General features: G+C 44.1%; 1 protein-coding gene across 6 annotated transcripts in view; it reads right to left on the reverse strand.

Moving 5' to 3' along the window:
- The window catches only part of LOC119164164 (serine/threonine-protein phosphatase 2A 56 kDa regulatory subunit epsilon isoform), a 61,289-nt gene that overhangs the window by 11,006 nt on the left and 34,699 nt on the right, over positions 1-15,584 (reverse strand). For 4 of the 6 annotated variants that reach the window (XM_037416285.2, XM_037416283.2, XM_075871137.1 and 1 more), the window contains exons 3-7: positions 14,832-14,933; positions 13,677-13,769; positions 12,402-12,701; positions 10,878-10,931; positions 6,016-6,093 (exon numbers count right to left, since the gene is read on the reverse strand). In XM_037416285.2, coding sequence (XP_037272182.1) covers positions 6,016-6,093; positions 10,878-10,931; positions 12,402-12,701; positions 13,677-13,769; positions 14,832-14,933 — 627 coding nt within the window. The remainder of the gene's footprint in view (positions 1-6,015; positions 6,094-10,877; positions 10,932-12,401; positions 12,702-13,676; positions 13,770-14,831; positions 14,934-15,584) is intronic. The other 2 variants (XM_037416284.2, XM_075871136.1) reach the window with 1 other exon arrangement.

A 15,584-nucleotide genomic window follows, 5' to 3' on the forward strand; every position in this document is an offset into this window, starting at 1 on the left:
TTTTTTTTTTTTTTCCCGTAGCCCTCCCGCTATCTCAGCGCCTGGCGCCACTTGTCCGCGGGACCCACGGGACGCTGAGGAGTCCGCGGTGTAGTCCTAGCAGTCCTAGGCCGCTCCCCGCAGCGTCACTTTGTTCCTCGAGCACGTTGTTCGTTCACGCCGTCAAGCCGTCTTATTCCGCATCGAAGTTGCAAAATGTCGCAGGGAAACTACTGCGCAAAGACTGTCAAGGAGAAGGTGGAGATTTTGCGAAAGGTTGACCAAGGGAACTCGAGCAAATACGAAATTGCGAGGAAACACGGCATACCTCCAAGCACGTTGTCAACCTACATTTGCAACAGGACGGCCATTGAAAACGCCTACGAAGCCGAGGATTTCGGCGCCAGTCGAAAAAGGCTAAGGACAGCGAAGTTCCCGGAACTGGAGTCAGCTTTGATTATCAGGGTTAAAGAAATGAGAGCACAGAGTATCGCATTGAGCGGCCCTATCATCGTGGCCAAGGCAGCCCATTTCGCCCTGCGCTTGGACATTGAAGACTTTGTCGCCTCCAAGGGATGGTTTCATCGTTTCAGGGAGCGGCACAATCTTGTATTCCGCACGTTATCCGGCGAGGAAAAGGAAGTGGACGCCGAAACATGCGCTACTTGGAGAAGCGACACCCTGCAGCAGTACTTGGAGAGCTACTCACCACAGGATGTGTTTAACGCTGACAAGACAGCTTTATTTTTCAAGTTGCAGCCAGACAAGACTATCACCTACAAGGGAGACAGCTGTGCCGGCGGCAAGCGCAGTAAAGAGCGTGTCACTGTTTTGGTCGCCGCAAATATGACCGGTACGGAAAAGGTCCCCCTTTTTGTGATTGGCAAAGCACTGAAGCCACGGTGCTTCAAAAACATTTGCTCACTGCCGACGGAGTATGCCGCAAACAAGAAAGCCTGGATGACAGGTGACCTATTCAGGAAGTGGCTACTGAAATTCGACAGGCGAATGGAACTGGGCGGCAGACGCGTTCTTCTTGTCGTCGACAACTGTTCGGCGCACAAAGTCGACGTTGAGCCGAGAACAACTAAGTTGGTGTTTCTTCCGGCGAATACGACTGGGGCCCTACAGCCAATAAACCAGGGTGTGATAAGGAACATTAAGTGCTTTTATAGGCGTCACTTGCTGGAAAGAATGATTTTGTGCGCAGGCAACAGGAAGGACTTCGGCATTACGCTGCTCACTGCCATGCACATGTTGGTGCGCGCATGGGAACAGGTGACCGCGACCACAATCGCAAACTGTTTCCGCCTAGTGGATTTGCACCTGGAAGTGCGCAGGATAGTTGCGACGTCGACGTGGATGGGGCTGAGAAGCTCATGACAGTGGCATTGCGCGACACTCTTCGGGGCGTACGTTTTGCCGATTATGTTGAAGTTGACACCGGTGCATCGGTGTTTGGTGCCCTGACTGATGAGGACATTATCGCTCAAGTAGCCGGTGCGCAGCCTGATGCTAAAGAGCCAGAAGGTGAGGAAGACGAAAATGACGAAGCGCCTGTGCGCCCGTCAGCTTCTGTGGTGATGGAGGCACTTAAGGGGGGACGCGGGTCTTAGAAAAGTAAAAAATGGCCAAAAAATCGATTTTGAGAAAAACGCATTTTTCGAATCTTTGAACCTATAAGCACCTCTCCTCAAATTATTAACGCTAAATTCGATAAAAAAATAGGTTAAAATCTATTTTCAAACCATCACGGGAGTCGCAAAACAACCCGCAAAACAGAAAATTTGTTCGACCTTCCCGCGCGCGCCGCCAGCGAAGCAGCCGGCGGATTAGCGCCATCTTGGGCTTGTTTTGAAGCTGGTTCCTTTGTGCACGTTTTGCGGGCTCTCAAAATGGCATAGCTCCAACACAACGACTGCCCTCCCCCGTTTTGCGAAGCCGTCTGCTGGACCGCTGATTGGTTAGAGCGCGCGCGCGCCGGCGAGCCCCCCTGTTTCGCGCTTACCATTGGCTGGCGCTGCGGCGCGCCACGGTTGCTCGCTCTTTTTTTTTTGTTTGTTTGGTTTTGCTCCGTCGGCGCCTGCTCTCGTGCGTGTTATCTCGTCTGCTACCCGCTCGTGTACCGACGTCGCCGACGTATACGTCTTTCTGCATTTCGCCGGCATGGCTTGGGAAGCTCGCCTGAAGAAGAACACTCGTCAAGCATTTGGCAGGAAAGGAAAGCGAGCGTGGAATGCGCAGCAGAAGGGAGCGGCCTGCACGCCGCCGAGAACGCCGGAGATGGCCGAGGCAGCGCATTGATGAAGAATGTCTAGGACAAAAATGTGTGTTTTACTTGAAATAGTGTTTTATGTATAAAAGGGCGATATTTTTATATATAACATGTGTCTTCCTTTGGTTTTCAGTGCACTAGAACAGCCACAAAGTTGTAGACTGGTTTCCTTATACTGATTCAACGGCCAGTACACAGTTTTTAAATGAGCTGTGGCAAATATTTTGGGAAGGTGCATTGACACATTGACATTTGGTACAGCCATACTCACATAATGTAGAGCTATACAACGGTGCCATATTTATTGCTCTAGCTTCACTTTAGCAAAAGTTACAATTATTAGAAAATTTAAATGCGTTTTTCTCGGCTTGATGTTTTTGTGCACCACACTAAACCTTAGGCGTTTTTCTTATATGTTACTGTTGATTGAGAATGACAAACTTGGTATCATTTTATTTGCAATAACATTACCTATGGGGTGATGCTATTTTGATTACTCTAGAAGCATACTGTTAATTACAATTATGGATAGTAATGAGCGAAAATTTAACAGAATATCCATTGTAAGTGCTGGTCTGTTTTCTTATCTATATAATGCCTAAAAATTAATAAAAATAGCATCACCCCATACAGAAAACCCTCAGCATTGGGGCTATGCACTTATTTTTTGGATCTGGCTTGATTAAGTTGCCAAAAAGCCCCCAATGAAGTGCATAATTAATTAAATTACAGATGTTAATATCTTTTTATCCACTGAAGCTATTTCAGAAACAATTACATATTTGAAATCAGCATGAAAAACTGTCCAAGATGGTGAGGTTTGGTCAAGATTGAGCCAAAAACAGAAAAAAAAAAAGTGCCGCCATATCCACGAAGTGAATGATGATGAGTGGGCGAAGCTCCGGAGGTAAACCTGGTAAACCATGAATCCTCTGTACATTTTGCCCACTCGATTTTATTACATCGCTCCCCCTAGCGTACGTCGCCGCACTAAATCGAACGATTGCCTTCAACCAATGACACGCGCCATATGTGACATCATTCCTATTTTATAAGATCTCGCGTCTTTCATCAACTACAAGTACCGCTTTCTAGTTTATAACATCTTGCATCTTTTCATCATCAGCCACAAGTACCACCATCTAGTAAACACTACAAGAACTAAACGAGAGGTGGCTACATACAGGATACGGTACCGCCATCTAGTGAACACTGCAAGAACTAAACTAGAGGTGGCTACATACAGGGGACGGTACCGCCATCTAGTGAACACTGCAAGAACTAAACTAGAGATGGCTACATACAGGGGACGCACAGCCCACGCCCTGAGGAGCTTCGCCCCTAAAATTTAAAGACCCATGTCCCCCCTTAATGTGGCGCGTCTCTTCTTCAGCTTTGAAGAGGGTGAAGAGGATTCCCTGCACCGCGTCCGTGCGCTGGAACAGAGAGCCGCAGCTGTGGCATTCAGAGAAAAGAAGCAGATGGTCATCACCGACTTTTTTGGCCAATAAATATTTTTCGTGCCCCCACCCCCGAAATCCACCCATTTTTGCTCACTTTCATTATTTCGAATTTCGTTAAATTCGAAATTGCTCAGCGTTCCCGTGGAATTCGAATTAACGAGCTTTTACTGTATTATCTTCTTCACTACTGAACAAAGATTTAGGTGAGAGAAAAAAGATGCTGTAAGAAAGACGGGTACATTTTACAAAAATATTATGGGTACATTTCATGTGGATTCCACAAGTGCAAAAAACACTGATGAAAATTTCGTTTTTAAGAGGTAAAAGTGGGCGTCCAATAACGAGGACTTCAACCCTTTCCTTACTGAAGTCAAGCTGGGCTCATTCACAAGGTCTGTACAGCTCCAACCGAAGACGAGCTTGGCTCGTTCACGCAAGGAGGCTATCCCAATTCATTTTGTTTAGTTCTTCTTCACTTGAATATACAATGTAGTAAATAAAATGAAAAACATGCTGTTGCATGTTGCATTTGCAACGTATCGTTTCTGGCTGTGGGAGAAAGGTCGATTGCAAGTATGGTAAAAGCACTGCTGATAAGTTAAAGTTCGGGGTTTTAGTGCTATAAGAATATTTCCCATATTTCCAAGAGACCAGTAGTATAACTTGTGTTTGCACTACTTTCTATGCAAATAAAATACTGAATTCACAAACTCCTGAGCCTAAGCAGCTGCATAATTTGTCCACCGCGTTTGTTTTGTTTGCTCACCAGCCACTTAGGCTGACTTCTGCTGCTCACTTCAGGAGAGTGGGTAAAGGAGAGTGGGTAAAGAACACTGTGGGAGACTTCGGTGCGAGTTTTCAATGATACTGAGCTGTTTGCTGTGTTGTGATTTGCTTGAGAAGTTGTTTCCACAAATGTGAACATCGGTAGTGAACAGGTTATAAAGGTTCTTTGAAGTGTGACAACGAAGTGTGGCAACATCAATTAAGTGAATACAGTCGCACCCCTTTATAAGAGACACTTTAGTAAGTAAGGCTGATGGGTGTAAGAGACAATTGAAATATGCATTGATAAGAGAAACCATACATGGCACCCTGCTTATAAGAGACACCTCATATAGAAGACAATTGCTGCCAGGTGCGTGTCTCTCATGAATGACTAAAAAAAAATCCAAAATCTGTCCTGTGATGTCCACTTTCACTGCTATTCACTGATGTTTCTGTCTTTCAAAGCTCTTGCATCTGGACTTTGGCTTTATGTCATGAAGCGTGACATTGGGGAATGAAGATTTGTAGTTTTGTGCTGTATCAAGAGACTGAATGCGACGCGGGCGCCACCCATTGTCAAATTAAGGTGGAATGGGGCCCTTGCTGCCTCCTCGGCTGTGGTAAGAGCTCCGTGAGCCAACCACTGTGTTGACTTGCTTAGGTGAAACACGACTACTGTATTCAAACACTCGATAGCACTGCACCTGTCAATGACTTGAGCATGAACCTCCGAAGCAAACAACAAATCTACTTATAATAGCTGGGTCAGAACTCAACTTTCACAATTCCCTCAGCATGCACATAGGCACGTTCCCAGTCTATTGGCGTGTTCTCTGCGCTGGCTTATTACAAAAGAAAAACACAGAATGTTATCAGGCATATCAAGAAAAAAAGCGAACACTTATTACATCAACTCGATCGTGGATAGCGACTATGCAGTACAAGGCACATGCGTTAGACAATGTCATGTGCAACAATAGCGAAAGTTGGGCTAGCTGGTGGTTCATACTTGGGAAGTAAAAACAGCGCACAAATATAGACAAGGACAGAGGAAGAGACGTCAGCGCGGTGTCGTCTCTTCCTCTGTCCTTGTCTATAGTTTTGCGCTGTTTTTACTTCCCAAGTCATGTGCAACAGTAGATACAAAAGCACCTTCCTGCAACGTATCTTACCACAGCTATAAAGTTCCCATTTACAGAAATCGTAAAGCAAACTCTTTCACTCAGTTACGGGTGCATGCACATTCATTGTTCTGTATCAAGAGGTATCCCGTAGACAGAGTGCTCAGAGGGTTGTTTTAATTGACGAGACTTTGAAGTCCAACTAAATAACTCGTATGTGTGCAACGAGTTATCTTTTTTTAAATTAACATTACTGCACATGAGCATTCACTGCTTAGGTTACAACAGAAGCATGGGCACCGATGCTGAGAGTCACACGCACAAGGTAGCGCTTTGATGCTGAACAAAGTAGTTAGTACTGTGATGAGCGCAAAATATTTTTTTTGGGGGAAAGAAAAAGTGTACCCACCTCTTTTTGACTGCAAGTCTTGGGCCAGAACTTTAGTAATCCCTTCATGACCTGCATGGGAACAGAAGGGAGCGGGCCCTTTATATAGGGAGTATGTGTCAATCAAAATTCACTGGCAGAGACATGCTATAGAAAATAAATCACACGGAGCGGGCAACGCACTTAGCCTTGAAGGGAGCGTAAGCAAGCGACAACACAAGCAGACAAATCCTGAAAGCTGAAAGAGAGAGAATAGGCATTGAGAGTGAGGAGCAGAAAGCAAAAGCTCACACTTCGCAAGGGCACATGTTTATATACTAATTCAAGAGACCCTTAAAACAAGAGATGAAGGAGCGGGCACAAACGAAAATAGCATTATTGTATACAGTGAAACCTCGTTCATGCATGCCTGCCAGGATCGCGGCGTAACTACGTACTGAATGTACAATAGGCTCATCAAAGCAAACCTGAACAGACCATGAAAAAAATGTTCCATTTAACGGAAGTTTGGCTTACTGAAATAAATAAGGCTGCAAAGTACCAGTAGGAAACCAATCATGCTGGAGGCAGTTCCGGTTAAGCAGCAAGCAGTTCAGCACATTTCCGTTTATTGAGTCTACTATAGCACGACAACCACAGAGTGCTAATTCGGATCTCCTGAAGTGTGCCATCCGCACCAACAAAGGAATAAAGACAGTGTCACACCAAACATTGCCTGAAGTACCCACCACAAAACCATTTCTTTCTTTTTGTCAGTGTATAAACGATTCTGGCATTCTTCCACGACAGCTCAATAGTACGCAGTGGCAACTGCACGGAGCATTTAGAAACTACTGCAAGGTCCAGGACCGACAGCCGATGCAGCTACTGACAGAACAGACATAATCGGCCACTGTCTGCGACACTTGTACGGCGATGTGCTACAAAGCAAAAACTGACACTTTCTTTTTTTTTTTTTTTTGAATACGTTCAGTACGGTTGCAGGGAGCCGATTGTCAACCGGCTAGTTGCGTGCAGTGCTTCACCTTTTAGCCACCCCCCTTGACTGCCAAGCAGCTTGCTATAGAATACAGCTGCTCGCTTCAGACTGCACACAAATGCGGCGAGTAGCAGCATCACATTCCACAATGCTCTAGCAGTTCTAGCAGCAGTTCAAGCTGTCGCCTAATAAAAGCATGCAGTATAGTTACAACAGTATTACGCTTGCTGTAACGAACTGTGCGTTTAGTGTGATAGCGACAATACAGCGAGGTTTCCTGGTGCCCACAAGTTGCAGCGCTAAATTCTGCGAGAGTTACTTTTGTTTCTGCAAAACAGTGCGCGCTTAAACGCAGTCCCGCACAACTAGGTCGCAGTGATTGGTGGCCCAGCACATTCATGTAGTCGCCTATTCAAAGCATGTAGTTGGCTTACAGTGATGCTATGCCACATGCGTGCCCGAGCAGACAGCTGAAGATACTAAGATAAGGCTTTTTCTCAGTGATGAGTCATATTGACACGTTTGTCAATAGTGAACACCTTGCCTTTTGTTTCGCAATAATAACTCACAAAGGTATCACCGCAGTCACACGGCACCAATTTCAGCACTATTCAAAATGACTTGGAAACCATTTGGGGCACCTTGTGGTGCCATCCAGGGCTGAGCGGCATCACGGTACAAGAATGTCTTGATAGTATCTCAAATACTTTTCAGTATCTGCACGTCTACATCGGGATACATTTAAAAATGTACTTGTATCTCAGTACTGAAATACACTTACGATGTATTGATTGTATTACAATACTGTGCAGGACACGAGTATGCTTTCTCTACAATGACTCGTATTCATTAGTGAATTGGGCGATATGCTTCACTAACAAGTTTCAATGCACTGCAATATTAATGACCATATAGTGCTGCACTTTCATTAATATATTTGCAGAGTATCATCATCATCATCAGCAGCAGCAGCAGCCTGACTACGTCTACTGCAGTACAAAGGCCTCTCCCATGTTCTGCCAGTTAACCCGGTCCTGTGCTTGCTGCTGCCAATTGAACCTGCAAACTTCTTAATCTGATCTGCCCACCTAATCTTCTGTCTCCCCCTAATCAGCTTGCCTTCTCTGGCAATCCAGTTAGTTACCCTTAATGACCAGCGCTTATCCTGTCTACGCGCTACATGCCCGGCCGATGTCCATTTCCTCTTCTTGATTTCAACCATGATATCCTTACCCCCGTTTGTTCCCTAATCCGCTCTGCTCTCTTCTTGTCTCTTAAGGTTACACCTACCATTTTTTCTTTCCATTGCTCACTGCATCGTCCTCAATTTAACCTGAACCCTCTTTTGTAAGTCTCCAGGTTTCAGCTCCGTAGCTAAGTACCGGCAAGATACAGCTGTTATATACCTTCCTCCTGAGGGATAGTGGCAATCTACCTGTCATAATTGTGCTTCATCCCATTCTTATTCTTCTACTCACTTCAATCTCGTGGTTCGGCTCCGCGATTATTACCTGCCCTAAGTAGACATTGTCTTTTACAACTTGAAGTGGACTATTACCTATCTCGAAGCGCTGCTCTTTTCAGAGGTTGTTGTACATTACTTTCGTTTTCTGCAGATTAATTTAAGACCCACCTTTTTGCTCTCTTTGTCTAACTTCGTAATCATGAGTTGCAATCTGTCCCCTGAGTTACTCAGCAATGCAATGTCATCAGCAGCCCCAAATTAAAGTATTCTATGTATTCTAGTGACTGTATTCCGAGATACTTTTTCTTCGTTTTGCTAATGTATCTCCAAAGTATTCTGTTACGTAAAAGACATTATCTCAGTATCTGTATTTCAGACTTTCAGTGCATGCTTATCAATATCTGTAATTCCAGAATAGTTTTTGGGATATCTCTGTCCAGCCCTGGTACCATAAGTTCATCTCTGCCCAACCCTGGCACCGAAGTTCAGCGGCACAGTAAACTTTTATAGCACGAAACAAAAAGTTACTATGGTAAACAGCACGTTTTAAGCACTAACCAGACGGCATACAAAAAGCCACTACGATCTAACCAGTCAGCGAATGCCTTAGTTTGTATTAGACTCCACCGGGCATTCTTCACAACTGTGCTTAAACCATTACAAGATTAAGCAGGTACGTATTAATAAGGTTTGACTATTTATATTTACCATTTCTCAAAGACACAGAAATGTGGCATCCAATTCTGCGAGATCGCCAATATATTTTCTCGACATCAGCAATAACAGTGCTCATAATTATATGGCATGTGCAAGTATGTCAGAACAAAATGTGCTGTGTGCCATGACAGCTAACTACCCTTCTCATTCTCAATGTTTTACCACTATCAAAAGGTTGCTCTCGATCACTATCGGGACCGATCGTGTTTAGGTTTGATACAACCAGGTGTTGTCGAATGGCCCCTTTTAATCACAATATGGCTCCCAGATCGAGATTTCGGTGTCGTCTACGCCAAACTCGACCCAAATTTGTCTCCACTGTGTAGCAGACACCACTGTTGATCGCACTCAAGAAACATGATACAGATAGGCTCCGACCGCAGTAAAAAATGCCCGTCTGACATGGCTAATAATACACTTTTGGACGACGCCAGTTTAACACGGCAAACATGACTTAAAAAATGCTCGTCACGCGATAGTTCAAGGCCAGAAAAGTTTAGAGCCACTGTTCTCAGGTCTTATCTTGCAATTCAGTTTGGGATATTTGCCAGGAGATATAAAACCATGTCCATGTGATTAGAAGTACTACTTAAAGTTCAGGAGTCTTCCCCTCAGATCAAGAATGTGGCAGACGTGCAAGCAAATGTGTGTTTGGTTGTGGAACATTGCAGTATGAAAAAGAGCAGACTGAAAACAAGGACATCAGCAAAGGTGACAGCGACACTGCAGAACTACAGTGTCCACTGCGAATAATTTTAATCATTTGGATTCTTCAAACATATACACGCTACGGTTAGTTGAACAATAACCTTGACATGACGTTAACCCTTTAACACATAAACCCTCATTTCTTCTGCTGGGAAAAACAAAATTGGGCAAATGTTTCCCTACTCCTCATAGCCTCACTCTTTTAAAGAATCTTATGACCCAACTTTTGTGATACAATGTTATTGTGCGATGAATATATTCAAACACTGCTTCAATGCCAGAAAACATGAGAACAACATTGGTAAAGACCAGCATAAGAGTTGCAAATACTGCCTCAAGATAATTGTGTTTTTTCTAGCGGCTCTAGTGCTCAAGAGCCTCATTATTATTAGATGAAGGAGCAGCAAGAATTACTTCGTTACGTCTGCCAAATCATTACACACATACCCACCTAACACAAAGTCACTGCAACATATGCCTAACATTCAAAGCAAATGGCAACATGGTCTGCCGTACCACTGCACAGCAACAACATGTGCAATGGAATTTAATAAGCACCAGTGTATAGGTCCAGCCATGGCCATGGCCTTTGAGATCACAACAGTGCAATCGAGGAATGTCGCAGCTAGGCGTACTCGCAACCAGCCTTTTGTTATGCCACAAAGCAGTGCGTTAAGCTACAACCATGACACAAAAGAGTCGGACACTTTGGTGTCATTGAACAATCTACACTCAAAACTAAATACCGGTTATAACGAAGTAAATAAATGCAGTCTCGCAATAAATATAGTATTAGGTATGAACCTTAATAACGAGTCTTCAGATATAACGAACTTATTTTCGTGTAATACGCAACCAAGTTATAATGAGGATTGTAATTGGACTACTCGAGTCCTTTCAGCAGTATTTTGAAGATTTTTAGACAGCAATAATAAAAACCAAGTTAGAAAACTTTGTGGCCTGCATCAATAATATCTTACGATCCAAAAATAAATGCGGAAATCTCGTACTCACTTGTTCTGTAAGCGTAGCGTCTTTTTCAAGGAATTGAACCACACAGTACGCCAGCTGCAAGTTGAAAAAAAAAAAAAAAAAGAGAGAGAGAGAGACATCAGTCAATGTGCCATATTCATTTGCCCTAAAATGCTGAGCAATTTGTAAAATGCTGTAAATTGCAGAGCATTTTCGTTACAAACGTGTTCAACTGTACTCGCTTCTTCTACACTTTCATAACATGCCTCTCGCCTCTCAACTTTCCCGAATCGAAGGCTACAAAAATCCTTTTTCCATGGTATCGCAAGCTCTAACTCACCGAATGGGGATGGTAATATACTCCCTTTTTCTATGGTACCGAAACACGCCTCCAGAACTCTCCAAATGTGGGTGAAAAATAGTAAAACTTCAACTATACGTGCCCTGGCTTCGCGACAACCCGGATTTTACGACGAATCAGTTAGGTCCCCGCGAAATCCCCATACAAATCATGTATGTATAAAAAACATCGGTTAAATGACGCAGTTTTACGCCAACAACATCTTGCGACTTTCCGATTCCGTCCGGGAAAAAAAAAAGACAGCCTTTACTCGAATCAAACGTCGACCCAATATTTACAAGTGCAAAATATGAACTTGTGTTCCCCTAGGTTGACAACTGGAAAAGTAGAGATAGGATGTCCTTCTTAGAGGGGAAAATTTATTCTCCAGGAAATTAATGCACTTCTACCTACACCTCGATCCTGTGTGTACGTATCCGGAATCGTTACCTAGTCAAGCTCTACACACTGAGATTAGCTTCAGACAGCCGAAAGCCTACATTTTCTCGTTCTCGGTCCATGGAAACCTTTCCTGGCCAACACACAGCTGATCTGCCTTTGTCACACTCACAGGCTTGTGCACGCATAAGGGCGAAACAATACTGTTGTCACCATACAAAATTACTTTCACTTGACATTGATAATAAGAGCGGGACAGCACTATTCGAACTTCACAAGGGGACAAGTTACATCCAGTACATATCAGTCGCGCTAAAAGGCATTCTATGCAAACTCGTGGTCCGTCACCATTATGTGATAGCGATGACACTGTGCCTGACTCTTCTGGTGGGAGGCTGTTGGCAATGCAGTTTCGTTTTCATGCGCGGGCAATTTTCAGACTATTTATTGGTAGAAATATGCTCGTTAGCTTTGATTTTTTAAAAGTTGAGAATAAAGATTCGCTCGCACCTTCTTCAACTAAATAATGCTGCCATCAGCTGCCACCAGCATGAATAATGTAATCTACCTTCCTTGCAGAGACACAAGGTCATGCCGTGGGCTTGTTCAGGTAGTCTGCACCCATTCTTTTTAGGGGGGGGGGGGGGGGGGGCAAGGCTGAGTGTCATTGCCTATATCATCGGTTTTTCGATTATATGACGGTTTTCCGTGGTCTCCTGAAAGTCATGTGATTAGCGTGCGTTCCACTCAATTCCCTTTCTTTAATATCACAACTTGGCCCCAGAACTCCCCCCAGCGAGGGAGTAAACCACCGAAAGTACACACACCTGTGCATGGTATAGCCCGAGGCACTTGGGCTTGTGGAGAGGGATGAGCACCTTGACCAGGAACTGCTTGTGCTCAGCCTTGAGGGGCAGCGCAAAGCCGTTGATGATCGAGCCCAGGATCTCCAGCAGCTCGCCCACCCCGTTGAAGTGCTCAGTCTCGTAGATAAACCGCAGGAATATGTTGTTAATCTGCTTACGGATGAACGCCCGCAGCCCGAGGAACTTGCCGTAAATCCGGTGCAGCACAGTCTTCAAAAAGTCCCGCTCTCGCGGGTCCTCGCTGTCAAAGAGCTCCAGAAGCTGCGCATGCGTCAAAGGCCCCTGCTGTGTCAAGCAAACTCTAGCACAATAAAAAAAGCAACGTAACAACTACATTATAGCGCTAAAATACGGGCTTTTTGTCATGTCATCTTGGATCACTACCCTTAATTTCATACATCAGGCACACTGCTATGGAAACTGCACAATAAGCTCCGTCAGCAAAATGTGCAATAAGCGTGTCTCACATTTAGACTGTCACCGCAAATGTATCCTCCATGATCAGCTCCAGCTACACACTACCGGAACTAACCACGAACGTTACAATATGAAAGCAAAGAGGCTAAGCAACCTAGAACAACTCATTGAAAACCATATAAATAATGGGGTTTGTTTGTCCCGCCACGGTGGTCTAGTGGCTAAAGTACTCGGCTGCTGACCGCAGGTTGTGGGATCGAATCCCGGCTGTGGTGGCTGCATTTCCGATGGAGGCAGAAATGTTGTAGGCCCGTGTACTCAGACTTGGGTGCACGTTAAAAAACCCCAGGTGGTCGAAATTTCCGGAGCCTTTATCTACGGCATCTCTCATAATCATATTGATACAAAACAGCCGCTAAACACGGCTGCATGAAAGAGGAGGACGAAGTGGGTTTTTCCGTTGGATGCTGGTCTGGCGCCATCTTACTCGTCGAGTTCTGTGCGCTGTAAATAGATCATTAAACAAGTTACTCGTAACAATATGGTGGTTTTGGGACGTTAAACCCCACAAATCAATGGGGTTTGTTTATTTCTAAGGCCCAAAGCATCTTCATTTCTTCCCCAGTATAACAAAAAAGAAAGAAATTCCATTACATGAAGCAAAATGACAACTATTTTTTGGTTAGAACCCATCTACAACAAGAAGTCTCACTAGTTACCATATCATTGCAGCTGATGTATGAAATAGAGTAGTCTAGTGACACCAAAACGACTTTTAAAAGCCAATATGACACACAGTACAGAGTCAGCAACACCCACCTGTAAAACGAACTTCTGGTCTATGACTCTCTTTCCGTGTGCTGGCTGGAAGTCTGGCGACTCCAAAAACCGCAAGAAAAACTCGTACACAAGCTGCAAGAGTGGAGAAAAACAAACGACATGACACACTTGTGAGAAAGCTTGGGCGAGTGCAACAGCATATAGCATTCGCAAAAGGCACGACACAGCTCCATCAGGGTCGCCACCTTTTCTCAAAAAAAAAAAAAAAAAAAAAAAAAAAAAAAAAAAAAAAAACGGCCTTTCAACGGGAAGGGGGGGGGGGGGGAATGAGTGACCCGGAAATTAAATTAGTGTCAATAGATGCTGTGTCATGTCTTTGGCATGAAGTGCCATTTAATGTAACATTAACATTGCTTTCGTAGAGCCAAATGTGCCAGTTGTACAAACAAGAAAAATGGTACACTGAGCTAACATTTGTCTATTTGCTGGCATAAAAATACCTATAACTAGAATAATGATTCGATTACTGCTCTGAAAAAAAATAACTCGGCCATGACAGCGAGTGCGGACCAGCAACCAGCACGCCGTCTAAAAAGACCGCTGAACCGGTCTAAAACTGGACAGGTGGCAATGCTAGTTCCAACCACACTACTGTGCACTGCGCCACTTAATTCAGCCACTAGTTCGTGAGGCTGTAAACAGCCAATGACAGGTTTTGCAGTGCTTCAACAAGAGCATCAAAGGAGAAAGTAGATCGGGCTTAAATTGTAGGAGAGCATTAAAGGTACAGTGTGGCAGCGCTCACACGGGAATATGATATCTTTTGGACAAGTATAATCACTAAAAACAAGCTCCAAAAGACAGCGGCATCTCACAGAAAGCCGGCTTTAGACTTACTTAAATGTTGCCTTACTTAAATGTGCATCGACAATGTTTACAGGTTATATCACTTGTCCGATTCAAAGCACAGCAAGAGTCAAAAATACCAGCCAACTTCAAAATGTGCAATCTTAGGACATTCAATGTATCTTTAAGAGAATAAGGTGAATTAGGCGTGCCTCACATGGCTTTCACCTGTATCTTGTTGGTAGTACCTAAAGGTATGCCGTGCCCTTTTCAATTACTGTTCATCAAGACGTGCAAATTCTTTATTTGAGAGCCCTTATTTTAACAGAGTGTGAAATTCCCTCTTACCTGCAGATGCGGCCAAGAAGCCTCTAACGTTGGGTCGTCCTCTTCAGGGTCAAAATCTGGGTTTTCACTGGGAGGTAGTGTCCGAAAGAGGTTCGCAGATATCTGTGGAGAGCAGAGAAGCGAAGCGAAGCTTAGCAGTGCTCCACACAGACGTGTACAAGCCCACTACAATGCAAAAGTGCAACTTTCCTTTCAACCTGTCAGGATTCAAGCACAGCTATGAGGAGAGGTTTAATAGAGCAGCAAACTTGGATCGAACTGCGGCATCACTTCAAACTACATAACTTTAGCCCTGTTCAGTGGAAACTCATATGTGCTATTCTGCACTTTCTGCCTTTCCCGGCCAATGCTGCATTAAATTTTCATATGTGGTGACGCGTAACTTCATGCAGTTAATAGGTATGTGTATTTCCATGCAGCTATCTGACCACATTTCCACCTGAAATTGAATGCAGAAGTGGGCTATTACTGCTACTTCTAAACTTGTAGCTCTATATACGAAATTACCCTTTTTAATCAGTTTCTCGTTCACTGTGCGCGTGCCGAGACGTTTTCAAGAGTGTCCTCAAAACAACTTGCCCAATTTCCTTTACCATTACTACTTTAAATATGCCCATTTTAAATGAAATTCATCACAAAGGCCCACTTAAGTGAGGAAACTGAAACCAATGACACACTATTCCAAAGTTTCTAAATAAGAGTATATTGACTGTGGCTCACATAAAGTTGTGTGATGCTGCTCTGCATAATTTC

This window comes from Rhipicephalus microplus, chromosome 8 (genome assembly GCF_043290135.1).
Source record: "Rhipicephalus microplus isolate Deutch F79 chromosome 8, USDA_Rmic, whole genome shotgun sequence".
NCBI lineage: Eukaryota > Metazoa > Arthropoda > Arachnida > Ixodida > Ixodidae > Rhipicephalus > Rhipicephalus microplus.